The sequence below is a fragment of the Branchiostoma belcheri genome, unplaced genomic scaffold, assembly GCF_001625305.1.
Source record: "Branchiostoma belcheri isolate BF01 breed outbred unplaced genomic scaffold, Haploidv18h27 scaffold60, whole genome shotgun sequence".
Taxonomy (NCBI): Eukaryota; Metazoa; Chordata; class Leptocardii; order Amphioxiformes; family Branchiostomatidae; genus Branchiostoma; species Branchiostoma belcheri.
This window is the reverse complement of record NW_017804243.1, coordinates 542022-555477: the sequence shown is the minus strand read 5'-3', so window position 1 is coordinate 555477 and position 13456 is coordinate 542022. Positions and strand designations below refer to the sequence as shown.

Below are 13456 nucleotides of genomic sequence, written 5' to 3'. Positions count from 1 at the left end.
GTGTGAGTTCGTGCATGTGTGTGTAAACGTTTGTGTGTCTGTCTGTGTGTCCATGTGTGTTTCTGCGTGTGCGTGTGCGTGTGTGTGTGTGAGTCTGTGAGACTGCGTGTTAGTGTTTGTGTGTGCGTCTGAGTGTGTAAGTGAATGTGTTTCTGTGTGTTTGAGTTTGTGCATGTGTGTGTGTCTGTCTGTGTGTCCAGCTATGTGTATATGAGTCTGTGAGACTGTGTAGTATATATATAAGTGTGTGTGTGTGTGTGTGTGCGTGTGCGTGTGTGTGTGTGTGTATGTGTGTCTGTGTGTGTGTTTATGTATGTTTGTGTGTGTAAGAGAGAGTCTGTGAGACTGAGTGTGTGTGTGAGTAAGTGTGTGTTTGTGTGTGTGTGAGTTCGTGCATGTGTGTGTGTGCGTTTGTGTGTGCCTGTCTGTGTGTCCTTGTGTGTTTCTGTGTGTGTGTGTGTGAGTCTGTGAGACTGTGTGTTAGTGTTTGTGTGTGCGTGTAAATGTGTTTCTGTTTGTTTGAGTGTGTGCATGTGTGTGTCTTTCTGTCCAGGTATGTGTATATGAGTCTGTGAGGCTGTGTATGTTTGTGTGTGTGTGTGTCTTTTTGTTGTGTGTGTGTGTGTGTGTGTGTGTGTGTGTGTGTGTGTGTGTGTGTGCGTGTGAGTCTGTGAGACTGAGTGTGTGTGTTTATGTGAGAGAGAGAGCGTATGTGTGCATACCTGCGCGAGTGACATCATCATGGTGACGGACGAACGACATGAGTGACTGAGTGAGTGACGGAGGGAGGGAGTGAGGGAGTGTGTGAGTGAGTGTGAGTGTGAGTGTGTGCGTGTGTGTGTGTTGATGATAGTTCCCATAAATTCCGCCAGGAGCGCTTTTGTATCATACCAAAAGCGATCTCACCCGTCGAAGGACACCTTTCGCCCAAGGACATTTTAACTGCTCAGCCACTTCATGTCTGCTGAAGCGAATAATCCCCAATCCATGCACAAGCTACAGGGGAACGTCCGTTTTACACGCGGTCGGGAGTGGTGCACTACTTTGGAATTAGCGTGCGATGGTCCATAAAAATGCCCCTCGTAGGACACCGCAGGCCTTTTAATTACTGCCTGGTAGCCAGACCATTTTAGGCTCCCCGGTATCTCTACGGTGCTGGGAGTACTGTTAGCCTGGCAGCCAGACCACCGTAGGCTCCCCGGTATCTCTACGGTGCCGGGAGTACTGTAGCCTGGCAGCCAGACCACCGTAGGCTCCCCTGTAGTGAGTGAGTGAGTGTGTGTGTGCGTGCGTGCGTGCGTGCGTGTGTGTGTGTGTGTGTGTGTGTGTGTGTGTGTGTGTGTGTGTGTGTGTGTGTGTATTGATGATAGTTTCCATAAATTCCGCGAGGAGCGCACTTGTATCATTTCGGAACACCAAAGTGATCTCACCCGTTGAAGGACACCTTCAGCCCAAGGACATTTTAACTGCTCAGCCACTTCATGTCTGCTGAGGCGAATAATTCTCAATCCATGCACAAGCTACAGGGGAACGTCCGTTTTACACGCGGTCGGGAGTGGTGCACTACTATGGAATTAGCGTGCGATGGTCCATAAAAATGCCCCTCGTAGGACACCGCAGGCCTTTTAATTACAGGCAGGAAAAATCTGTCTTACAGTTAAGTTACATCCTCGGAAATGCATGTATTTTTGTCCTATGAATCGGGCCTAAAGTATACGATGGAGGAGCGTGGACGACTTGTGTGCACAGTGAGGTGTTCAGGTCGTCGCTCAAGTTCTGGGCATTCGGTAATTAACAGGTTGGGGAGACAACAGACGCGCGTCCCCTGTGCGAAGGCAGCACAACACTGGCCCGGGACATGCTAGCCTGCTACGGTGCTGGGAGTACTGTTAGCCTGGAAGCCAGACCACCCTAGCCTTCCCGGTTTCAACGGTGCTGGGAGTACTGTTAGCCTGGCAGCCAGACAATTGTAGGCTGCCCGGCATCTCTACGGTGCTGGGGGTACTGTAGCCTGGTAGCCAGACAATTGTAGGCTGCCCGGTATCTCTACGGTGCTGGGAGTACTGTAGCCTGGATGCCAGACCACCGTAGGCTCCCCGGTATCTCTACTGTGCTGGGAGTACTGTAGCCTGGCAGCCAGACCACCGTAGGCTCCCCGGTATCTCTACGGTGCTGGGAGTACTGTAGCCTGGCAGCCAGACCACCGTAGGCTCCCCGGTATCTCTACGGTGCTGGGAGTACTGTAGCCAGGCAGCCAGACCACCGTAGGCTCCCTGGTATCACTACGCTGCTGGGAGTACTGTCTGTCCACCCAGGCTCGTTTGGGCAAGCCGGTTGTTTTTTACAGGGTCGGTTTCAAATTATATTAGTTCGCCTTCAGGATGGCAATAATTAGAAAGACCGACTGGCTGGAGAGATTTGGCATGTCAGGAGAGGCACATGCTTAGTAGAAATGGTGCTGTGGAGTTTCGGGAGCGGCAAACTGTTCTCTCCAGCCGACCAAACTCCCCCGGCATGGCCGATTTCTACCCTTTCCAGCCGCCTCCCGAAGCCTGGTAGAGGCTAGAGAATAGTAGGCAGGCTCGGCTTGTAGGCAGTTTCTAGATCGGCTCTTGCAGACTAGCTTCTTGTGTTGCCAACATTTAACTCTATTCCACTGGGATGTTATTCTCCCTACTGCCGGGCCGTTCTTTAAAATATCTTTCAGCAACTCAACGGGTCTGGTTCTATAGGCTAGGTAGTCTATAAATCAGACATTTGATGGCTGTCCATGCTACTGTTGGCAGGCACGTCTTTGCGAAGTCTGGTAGAGACTAACGTAGAGCCCTGGTACGAAATGATTGTGTGTGTTTTTTTACTCGTTGGTTACCACGTTAACAAGGCCATAAAGGCCACTCCAAGGTTATTCGGGTTACATGAGGACTGTAACAGCATATCTTCTCCCTAAGTTAGAAGCATCATGATTGAGACAAGCTCAAATGCTCACTCGTAGCGAGGACTTAATTAACTGACCCGATGTGAGAAGCAGGATTCCTTTGATCGCCTGGGTTAGCTCGTGAGAATCCACTTGTTCCAGACACGTGTCAGGATTACGGCTAACCCGATAATCAGCTGCAGAACTAGTCTCGTCCTCACACGCAGACACACGGTACGGCCGTCCCGCGGCAGTACGCTAGCCTCTACCAGGCTTCGTGAGGCGGCTGGAAGGAGTAGAAATCGGCCAAATAGAGAGATAACATGCCAGGGGAGTTGATCCGCTAGAGAGTATATTTCGGGTGCGGCAAACTGTACTCTCTAGCGGACCAAGTCGTCTTGTTATCTCTCTATTTTACGGATTTCTACTCTTTCCAGCCGCCTCTCGAAGCCTGGTAGAGGCTAGCAGTACGTTAGCCTTGGGACAGATCTGCAGGAGAGAATGAACTAGACTAGAACTCGGTAATTGGGCTACTAGAGACCCCGCGCTGTGGTACACATGTACACAGGGCCTCCCTCATGCCCGCCATGGGTGCCGCTAGCCCGCCTGGAGCTTGTGACAGTTGGGTATGTTGTAACAAACATTTGGTTTGCTACATCGGTGAAGGTTAGACATCCAGGTAATAATATACTCCAAAAAACAGTTACTCAAGTAACTCGGTATGATTTTGGAAACGGTCAGATGTTTCAGGTAGCATCCCCTACCTTTCGTCACTAGAGACTACGTAGCAGGAGAGAGGCACAGACTATTTGGCTTGCTACTGTATAGATGTATCACATTTATACACTGATTTGTAGTCGACAATGTGGCAACTAGAGTAAAGTTCTGTTGTTTTACTGATGAAGGGTCGAGGCAAGGCAGGCAGACACTGGTACCATAAAGCCCCCACCCCGCCCGCAGTGTAACAATCTGTCAGACCGTCTGCTGGAATCTGATACAGAAGGTAGCGACTTCGGGCAGCGGTCAGTCTGGACGGATATTGATACAACATGTGGCAATTTGTACCGTACATGTCAATCAGTGGTCAGTCTGAGCCGCAGACTGCCAGACAACATGTGGCGACTTTCTCTGTAGTAGATTCTATGTTATGTATCAAAGCTAATGTAACAGTGGCTGAGAGCCAGTCTCCACCAGACTCCTTTTGCAGGCTGAATAAATAGTAGAAATCGTCCTAAAAAGGGAATATAATTGGCCAGAGAAGATGGCCGGTAAGCTAGAGAGGCTCCATTTTGCCTACTATTTATTCAGCCTGCAAAAGGAGTCTGGTGGAGACTAGTTGAAAGCTACAGTGGTTGGTTTTGGAAGGTTTTGCTACAGGACAATATTGTAATTTTGAGAAAGGTATTATTCATTTTCTGATGATCTCTAAGTACAGTATGCATCACTCCCAAAAGCAGACATAGCCAGGAATAATACTTGTTTCTAACCTTTCTGCTACAACGACTTTGCACTTGGCTTGGCTTTAATCCAACAAATGATGGTGGACGCCGATTACGTTTGGTCACGTGACAGTAAACTCCTAACACTGACTAATATATTGGCTATCTCGTCGGTGAAGGTTAGACATCCAGGTAATAAGATACACCAAAAATAGTTACTCAAGCAACTGGATATGATTTTGGAAACGGTCAGACGTTTCAGGTAGCCTGATACACTACCTACCACTATTGGCTATCTCATATCTGATTAAAGAGATACAGTCAAGGCCCGTACGGACTTAAGACTACATAAAGGACTAAATATCAAACCAACAGAAAGGCTGTACTCTTTCGGGTGGCCGCCCCAATCTCCTAGCAGATCCTATGGTGGCATAAGACAGTATCAAATTGGCCAGGCAGTATCCATTAGCCAGAGAGGGTCCAACACGCCCTTGGGTAGCGCATGGACTGTCTTATGCCACCCTAGGATCTGCTAGGAGATTGGGGCGGCCGACAACCCATACGATCACCTCATATGCCATGTTCGATTATGTAGTTTGCGAAGTCGGCACAGTTCGGGCATTGTTCGCGCGTTTGTCCCCAGTTTGCCTCTCGACATGCGGACTATTGGTTACACGCACCCCTGCGGTGTGCAATGGTACAGCCCGGTTCCAGGGGCGTGATTTCACTCCTTTACTCAAAATTTCACAGGAGAAAATTTTTAGTCAGCATTTGTCCGCAGTAATGTTTTTATCTTCCCGTTAAGCTACTTTTACAATCCTTGTTCCTTCCCCCACAATCTTAGCCTCTACCAGGCTTCAGAAGTGTCTCGAAAGAGTAGAAATCGGCCAAATAGAGAGGGTTAACATGCCAGGGGAGTTGGTCTGCCGGAGAAAACAGTTCAGGTGCGGCAAACTGTACACTACAGCAGACCAACTCCCCTGGCATGTTATCTCTCTATTTGCCCGATTTCTACTCTTTCCAGCCGCCTCCCGAAGCCTGGTAGAGGCTACTACATAATCTTAGTTATTTGGTTTTTCTTCTTCTATTTTCATGACCCCAAAAACCCTCCTTAATTCGCCCCCAGCCTATTTTAGCCCTGCTTCAGAAAACTTAATCACCATGTCTCACGGCGGCCATGTTGGTTGATTGCTGCCGACAAGGCCACGACTTTTGACCTTGAGGCTTGAACTTGTCTGTGGGAGATGACCTGGGAGGGATCACGGATGACAGACTTTGGAGATCCCGATTTCCTCATAAATATATCAGGCTTCCCCCAGGTCAGAGCGGCTGTCACAACCTTCAAGCAGATGCTGGGGTGGAAGATTGTAACCTGTTCTGAGTGAAAGATACCATAAAATATGTGGAGCAAATATGTGTGTCGTGTATTGTTTGATTGTTGTGATTTGTATTGACTTGATTATTATGTGATACTAGTACCCTGCATCAATTCAGCCGTATAAAAGGCTGCGACTGCACGGGTACTGTTTGGACAATAAAAAACCATTTAAAATAGAATTTCGTCCTTAGTTACATATTTGAAAATACATTATTTGGCACTGAGGATACAGAGGTTACAAAACTTAACATCCTAATTATTAAAATGATAAAGGCTAGCATAAGATCTCTTTGATATCGAACGGTAGCCTGGGTACCATCCGGATTTCGTTCTGCAACGCTCGAAAAAATCACGTCGTTGCGGAGCGAAAATCCGGATGGTACCCAGGTAATCGAACGGGGCTAATCAAGACTTTCCGTATTTCATCTAATAACAAAGCAGTCTTTTATGTATTTACCTATTTTTGCATTGTGAGAAATACGGTCATGTATGCTAACCTGAGGTCCCGCCTTGTCACACGGCCAGATGTTTGGAAACGTCTTGTTCTCAGTCTTGTCATGATGCGTTCCTTATGGGAATTCCCTTTTACTCGGCTTGAGATTGTGAGGAATGTCATACCCACAGGCAGTGCTTTAAACTTCAGTAGCCTCCGTGGCAGGCTTATAGAACTGGGGTTTTGGTGGTCTTCGGCTGTTTTCTGAATTCAACCAGGCCGGCTATGTTGTCTATATGCAATCAGAAAATAGCACATAAAAGCTCCCAAAGACCACGAAGACCCCCAAACCCCCAGTTTTTGGCATCCTATGGAGGCTAAAACTTCAGCTACTTTATTCTTCAACAGACTCCAATTTCGGATGGAAAAAGGCAGTATGATTTGGCCATGTATGGTGCATACTTTGACTAGTAGTTAGCCCCAGTCATAGGGTTGTTCAATGAATGTATAACCCTAGCAAGTCAGCATTTCTGATAAATTATGGACACTTCATTTGGATTTTTATGGTGAATACTAGTCCACGTTTTTTTTCATGGGGAAAGGAACATAGAGAACAAGGGAATTAAGTTCACCACATGTTATGTGATTGTGACATTGCTCATCTTCAGTGTTTTTAAAGTAGAATGGCGTTTCTTTATTTTATGAATCAAACACCTTGCAATTCTTCTTGATTTGTCTTTCAGTCGCCCATCCCTAGCCACTTATACACTGCCGAAAGGATGGCATGTACTTTAGATAAAGATTTATGTCCAGTTTTTTCCCATGTGTGTATAATTATCTCACACGTTTAAACACACAGTAGTCTGGCCCTCGCTGTCTGCTTCTGTTTCCCACGTACTCAACTGTGTATATTTACATGTTGATTTAAGTTAATCTTCTGTATGTTTTAGATAGATAGAATCTGATGGACTCACAAACAGTGTAAGAGGGGCCCAGCAGAGAATGTGTCAGATGGTAAATTGTTAACATAAGTGCCAAGTGGGTATGCGGCGTTTGCGGCCTAGTGGTTAGGGATCCTGAATCTAAACCATGAGGTCGAGAGTACGGTCTACTCTCCGAGAGTCCAGAAATTCTTAGGGAGAGGTGCTCCCTAATCCATTGGTGAAAAATCAGCAAATTTTAATGAAAATACTACGGGAAAGTACTAAGGGATTTGGGGGAGAGGGGGAGCACCCTTGCTTCATTGCTTGGGGAGAGCCCTGGATGTTGTTAGCCTAGCAGCCAGACCATCATAGGCTCCCTCGCATCTCTACTGTGCTGGGAGTACTGCCTGTACGCTCAGGTGCATTGGTGCTAATCTCCAAGCAGATCTTTGAAATTGGAGTGACTGCAAGAAAGTAGACTTTGTCTGGCGAACAAAAATACAATAGTAAAGAAAGAAAGCCCGTTAAAACACGTAATACACTAGCCTCTACCACGCTTCGATAGGTGGCTGGAAAGAGTAGCCAAATAGAGAGATAACATGCCCTTCTGGAGCGGCAAACTGTTCTCTCCAGCAGACCAAACTCCATTGGCATGCTATCCCTCTATTTGGCCGATTTCTACTCTTTCCAGTCGCCTACCGAAGCCTGGTAGAGGCTAGTAATACACATCCAAAACAAACCAAAGCCTGTCTTCTGCCTGAAGAGTACATTAGCACAAGCCAGGATTTTAAGGGGTCGGTTTCAATTCTGCGTTCGAAGACAATAATAAGAAAAGCTGGCTGGAATGATCTAGCATGTCAAGAGAGGCCTACGCTGCTTAGTCTGACTAGAGCCGGTAACACCCCTAAGCCGGCCCGTGAAGAATGGTAACCAGGCTAGTTGTTGGTTTGTTGTAAGTCGTGGTCCAACGCTCATTGTACCGGCCGGAAAAGAGCAGTGTACAGCCTCAGTAGCAACGCCAAACTTTGGGCACCGTTCCCACGGCTGACCTTGAACCACAGTGTGCTCAGCTGCAGAGACGGTCCTTCAAGGTCATCCGTTTTTAGAAACGATTCACGTCACCTTACGAGACAAGCTGCTTCTGTCGGGTTTGCTCCCTGTTTGTGTGAAATTTAGGGAATGCAGAGCCGCATAGTTTGTCGTCCTGACAGCTTTGATGCTTACAGAAAGCCGTCTGCTCTCCCTACATGTCATAACCAACAACACCTGTTCTGCTCTTACCCTCAAAGTCGCCGTCCTTTTACCGAGTTCACGGGTCCAGTCTGTTACACGTGCTGAAACGTCGCGCAAGGTGCAAATATAGAACACTTATTTCTTTTTTTTACTCCAGTGTGCAGAGAAGAAAACGGTGCAAATATTCGTCTCCCCAGGTGTGCTTGGGAAACCAATGTGCAAGGTTCAATGTAGAGATTTTCGGTACTGAATTAGCAAGTGTGATAGCTGATTGTCAGAGTACAGTTTCCCCCATTCTTCACGAAAAGCTACGACCCTCCCTACCACCTAATTGAACTGCATTTGTGTGTGTGTGTGGGGGGGGTGCTTTTTAATACAATGCGCCTTTTGCCTATCCTTGGATTATTCAGCCGGCCAAAATATTGAACCCAGTACAGGTAGAGGTGATATGCCAGAATTAGACGAAAAGATGCTACGGAGGCTCTCAAACAATCTATGAAATAATGTCTACCTTTAAAGAGGAACACTCGCTTTAACTACTAGTAAGTGTCTCTCTGTGTAACATTCCGCTGTGTCAACAGTTATAAAGCATTATCCAGTTAGCCAGAAGCCAGAAGAGATTCAGCAGCTAAAGTAGGTCCTGTAACCAGGCTATTAAAGCATGTTTTAATGGGCGCCCCCGCCGCCCCAACAGGCACCCCTGCTGATGCACATGGCCAGACGCCGCCCAAATCAAAGATTTCCTGACATAAACCTACTGCAGACGACTTGACAGACATCTCACACCCGCCCGGGGCATCATGGGTGATGCACGACAGTTGGGGCGTTACCATGACAACCTGTCGTCATCACCCGGGAACTTGCAGTCGCTCCGGGAGGTCTCACGTTTTGATTGGTGGGGAGGGTGTTGGCTGCTTGGTTGTCAGGAATAATTAATACTACAATGTAGTACTGTATACCCCGGGAGGGGCAAACTGTTCCCTCCAGCAGACCAACTCCCCTGGCTTGCTATCTCTCTATCTGGCCGATTTCTACTCTTTCCAGCCGCCTCCCGAGGCCTGGTAGAGGCTATGTAACTGCCTCAAGCCTCCTCAATAGACTTTATGATGGTATACAGTTCTCGGTTTCTTCTGGGTCGCTTCCGTAAGGAAGGCTACACTTGGTATGAAGTCTAGAGACATCTGTGTGTGGCCAACGCTTCTTCCTCCTTAAAATATATATAAACTTACACACAGAACTCTGTGAACCGTCACAGCAAGGGGAGGATCCAACAGGCTAATTTGTCTTGGAAATGTCACGATAAAGTTTTAAGAGACGACACGCCGCTCGACAGTTTCAAACTATCAAAGTGGCGAGACGACCTCCACTCGTCTTAAAGCCATCACAATAAATAGGCCAGCTTTACTAACCTTAACGCCTTCACAATTAAGGCTCACTTTACTGGAGTCCTTCACCGTAAAGAGACAAAGTTTTAAACCATCAAAGTAACGAGACAAGCTCTGCTCGTCTTTAAAGAGACAACACGCTCGACAGTTTCAAACCATCAAAGTTACCTTCTCGCTGTTTAAGCTTTAAACAGTTACTGATAAAGGGACGAGCCGTATCCTGTGCTTGAAAACGTCCACAGTACTTAGAGAGGCTCGTCTTGTAGCTGTCATACTAACGAGAAAGGGCCACTCTTTGAATACTAAATGCCAATGACAATCAGTGCGGATGTTCTGTGCACACAGTCGGTCCGCGGACAGCAAGCAGATGTTGCGTGTCTGACTGTCCTGCCTCTCTGGCATCAGGCTGCTTGGACGCCTGAGGCTATAAAACGGACGTGTTTGCAAATGTGGTACCCCTGACCCAATTGTCCTCTTTTTAAACCTTCGCGGCAAAGCCTTAAGTTGATCTCAAGACGTTTTCTCCTCGTCCCCTGCAAATGTGACTGTCCCCTGAGCCGTTAGCTATGACGTACTTCCCTTCACGGCAAAATCTTAAGTTGATCTCATGACTTTCACGGCAAAGACAACGTCTTACAAGACGTTTTCTGTTCGTCCAATTGCAGGTGTGACTGCCCCTGAGCCGTCATGCCCCATGATGCACGTGCACCGTCTGGCCTCGTCCCTGCTCTGCGTGTTCACCGGGGCGTCCTTCCTGCTCACCTCGGTGCTCATCCTCACCACCTCCCGCCCGTGTGGGGACACCCGCCCCCGACCGGACGTCCAGTACTTCAGGTCCGTATATTATATAAAAGATAACCAATACAGTGTTCAAATAGGAAAATACATTAAAATACATTGTCATTAAAGAATGTTTCGATCTTAGAGACCACATGTAAGAGAATAGTTAGACCATAACCAATACAGTGTTCAAATAGGAAAATACATTAAAGAATGTTTCGATCTTAGAGACACAGCATACATATACTCTGTACGTAAGATGACGTTATCCACACATGTATTTAGCTTTGTTAGATCTTTAGTTGTAGAAGACCATACAAAAGTCCCTGTACTTCCTTGTTGTGTCAATAAGGAATCACTATAAACACTAGCCTCTACCAGGCTTCGGGAGGCGGCTGGAGAGAGTAGAATTGGCCAAATAGAAAGATAGCATGCAAGAGGAGTTGGTCCACTAGAGAGTACAGTTTGTCGCACCCATGTGTTGCAAAATGTACCCTCCCTGGCCGGCTAACTCCCCTTGTATACTATTCCCTCTTCAGGTGGGTCCGGCAAATCTACTTCTTCAGTGGACCAATTCCCCCGGCAGGTTATCTGTGTATTTGACCAATTCTTACTCTTTCCAGTCGCTTCTGAAGTCTGGTAGGGGCTAAGTAATAACCTGGGGAGCCGCGGGGCTAGACTGGAAGCCAGACTGTTTCCAGGGCCTACACAAGCCAGCTCCTTGGCTCTGGGGTCTATACAGACCAGACCCTCGGCTCCTGGGCTAGTCTGGGTGCCAGGCTATTTGCAGGGTCTACACAGGCCAGCTCTTTAGCTCCAGGGCCAGAATGCCCTCAAGGAAATTGTACCCCCTCCCGACTTAGACCCTGAGAAAAGCACTGGATCAAACGTATGTCTTTATCAGTAGGTACGTCTAGAAGCTTAGGTTTAAAAACGTCTGGTTGATGTGTTTTTTTTTTTTTTGCTCCAGGGAAATCGTCACAGAACTGAAATCGGAGGTCGTGCGACTGAAGGATGCTTTAGATGAGCGCCACCTGGCGCCGCCTATTGTTGCTGCACCTGACGCCCGGAAGCGCAGAACTTTGTCCCAGGCGGGAAAACAAAACCAGAACCCAGCCAATCAGAAGCCCCCACCTAGAGTCATAGTGCAGCAATTGGCTGACTCAGCAGCCAATAGGAGAGCAGGGAAGTCAAACTCACCAATCAAAAGAAACCCTCCAGCCAATAGAAATCCATCTCAGCAAAATCGACAGTTTTCCCCCAAGCAACCAGGTCAAGTTAGGAGAAATCCGGGAAATATTCCCAAACCGGGAAAACCTATCAGTAGAAAACCAAATCCTAACCTAAGGGGACCAGGCGACGTGGCGGCCAAAAGGAAACCTCCAAACCATGTTCCACAGAACGCGAGGAAACAACAAAACAATGGGAAGACTGAGTTTTCGGGCTTGTCAAAAGGAAGGACTAGGACAGTCGGTAGAAAACCTCCTAAACCCAACCAATCAAATGGCAGAAAACAGGTAACCAATGACAAGCCTGCTGGCCTTAGCCAATTAAACGCCAGCAGCCAGAGGACCAATGAAAAGCCGGCTGACCCGGTGCACGTGATCATCTTCACCAATAGGAGGTCGGGCTCCTCGTTCCTGGGTGAACTGTTTAACCAGAACCCGGATGTGTTTTACCTGTTTGAGCCTCTGAAGGCGCTGGAGCAGAGAGTCTCGTACCAGAACCTGCAGGTTAGCATTACATAAATCCTGGATTATTGCCGAGTGTGGTGAACCATGCTGAATAACGAAAATATTCTTGTTATTTAGTTTGGCTATGTTTGTAAATATTAATGATATTTTGTGTGTTCCCTAAAACTACGTAATTCAGCCTTTTGTACAATACATTGTATTACTAGGCTGAAATGTTGTTTTAGTTTCATGTCAATTTGCAAATAAAGCATTTATATATTGGAGTGAGTTATAGAGGCCACACAAGCACTGACTTAATTATATGGATGATATCCGTCACTTTTCGTCCGTTATCGGAAAGCAGATGCTAGTGTCGTTGAATGTTTTTTTCAAGCATAATATTTTGCCATTTTGTATCAGTACATCTAGGCAGCCAAATTTTTTTCAAGACAGTGATGGTCAATAACTGATGATCAATAACTGATGATCGATACTGATGATCAATAAGAAATGATCAATGACTTATGATAATCGATAACTTATGACCAATAACTAAGTGATGGTCGATAACCGATGATCGATAACCAATTACCAACAACTGATGATCGATAACTGATGATCAATAACTATTGACCGACGCCACAGGTGCAGGCCGCCCCCACCCTGGGGGACATGATGACGTGTAACTTCACGGGCCTGGGGTACTTCCTCAACTTCACCAGCAGAGAGAGACTGCACAGGACCTCCAGTAAGGCGCTCAGCTCCCCGCCCATGTGCCCCAAGTCTATCAGGTAAAACTCACTCACTCACTCACTCACTCACTCACTCACTCACTCACTCACTCACTCACTCACTCACTCACTCACTCACTCACTCACTCACTCACTCACTCACTCAGAACCTCCAGCAAGGCACTCAGCTCTCCGCCCATGTGTCCCAAGTCTATCAGGTAACACAAATATAACCTGACCTTTCCATACAAGTTCATAGCCAAAATAGCGTCACATATCTTTACTTAGTTATATCAACTCCAAGAAGAACCCAGTCTGTAACTTTTGTATATTTTTGCGGGATTTACTGGCTATTTCAACGTTCTGGAGCTCAAGATTTCTTACAATATTATTTTAGCATAGTATAAGAAACAGGAGGAGCGAGTAGAAACAGATAGAAACCCCTGGTCCCGGGCCGGGGTTTGAACCCACGACCAAACCCGGGCACCAGTCCACATGCCGACGCTCTAACGATTCGGCTAAAAGGTCGGCTCAGCTGGCATTGCCTATAACCCCCCCCCCCCCCCC

General features: G+C 47.1%; 1 protein-coding gene across 2 annotated transcripts in view; it reads left to right on the top strand.

Annotated features, from left to right (window-relative positions):
- LOC109482821 (carbohydrate sulfotransferase 1-like) overlaps positions 1–13456 on the top strand; it is a 38555-nt gene that overhangs the window by 23746 nt on the left and 1353 nt on the right. For both annotated transcript variants that reach the window (XM_019785663.1, XM_019785664.1), the window contains exons 2-4: positions 10371–10539; positions 11456–12218; positions 12804–12949. In XM_019785663.1, the coding sequence (XP_019641222.1) occupies positions 10400–10539; positions 11456–12218; positions 12804–12949 (1049 nt within the window). In that variant the 5' untranslated portion in view covers positions 10371–10399. The remainder of the gene's footprint in view (positions 1–10370; positions 10540–11455; positions 12219–12803; positions 12950–13456) is intronic.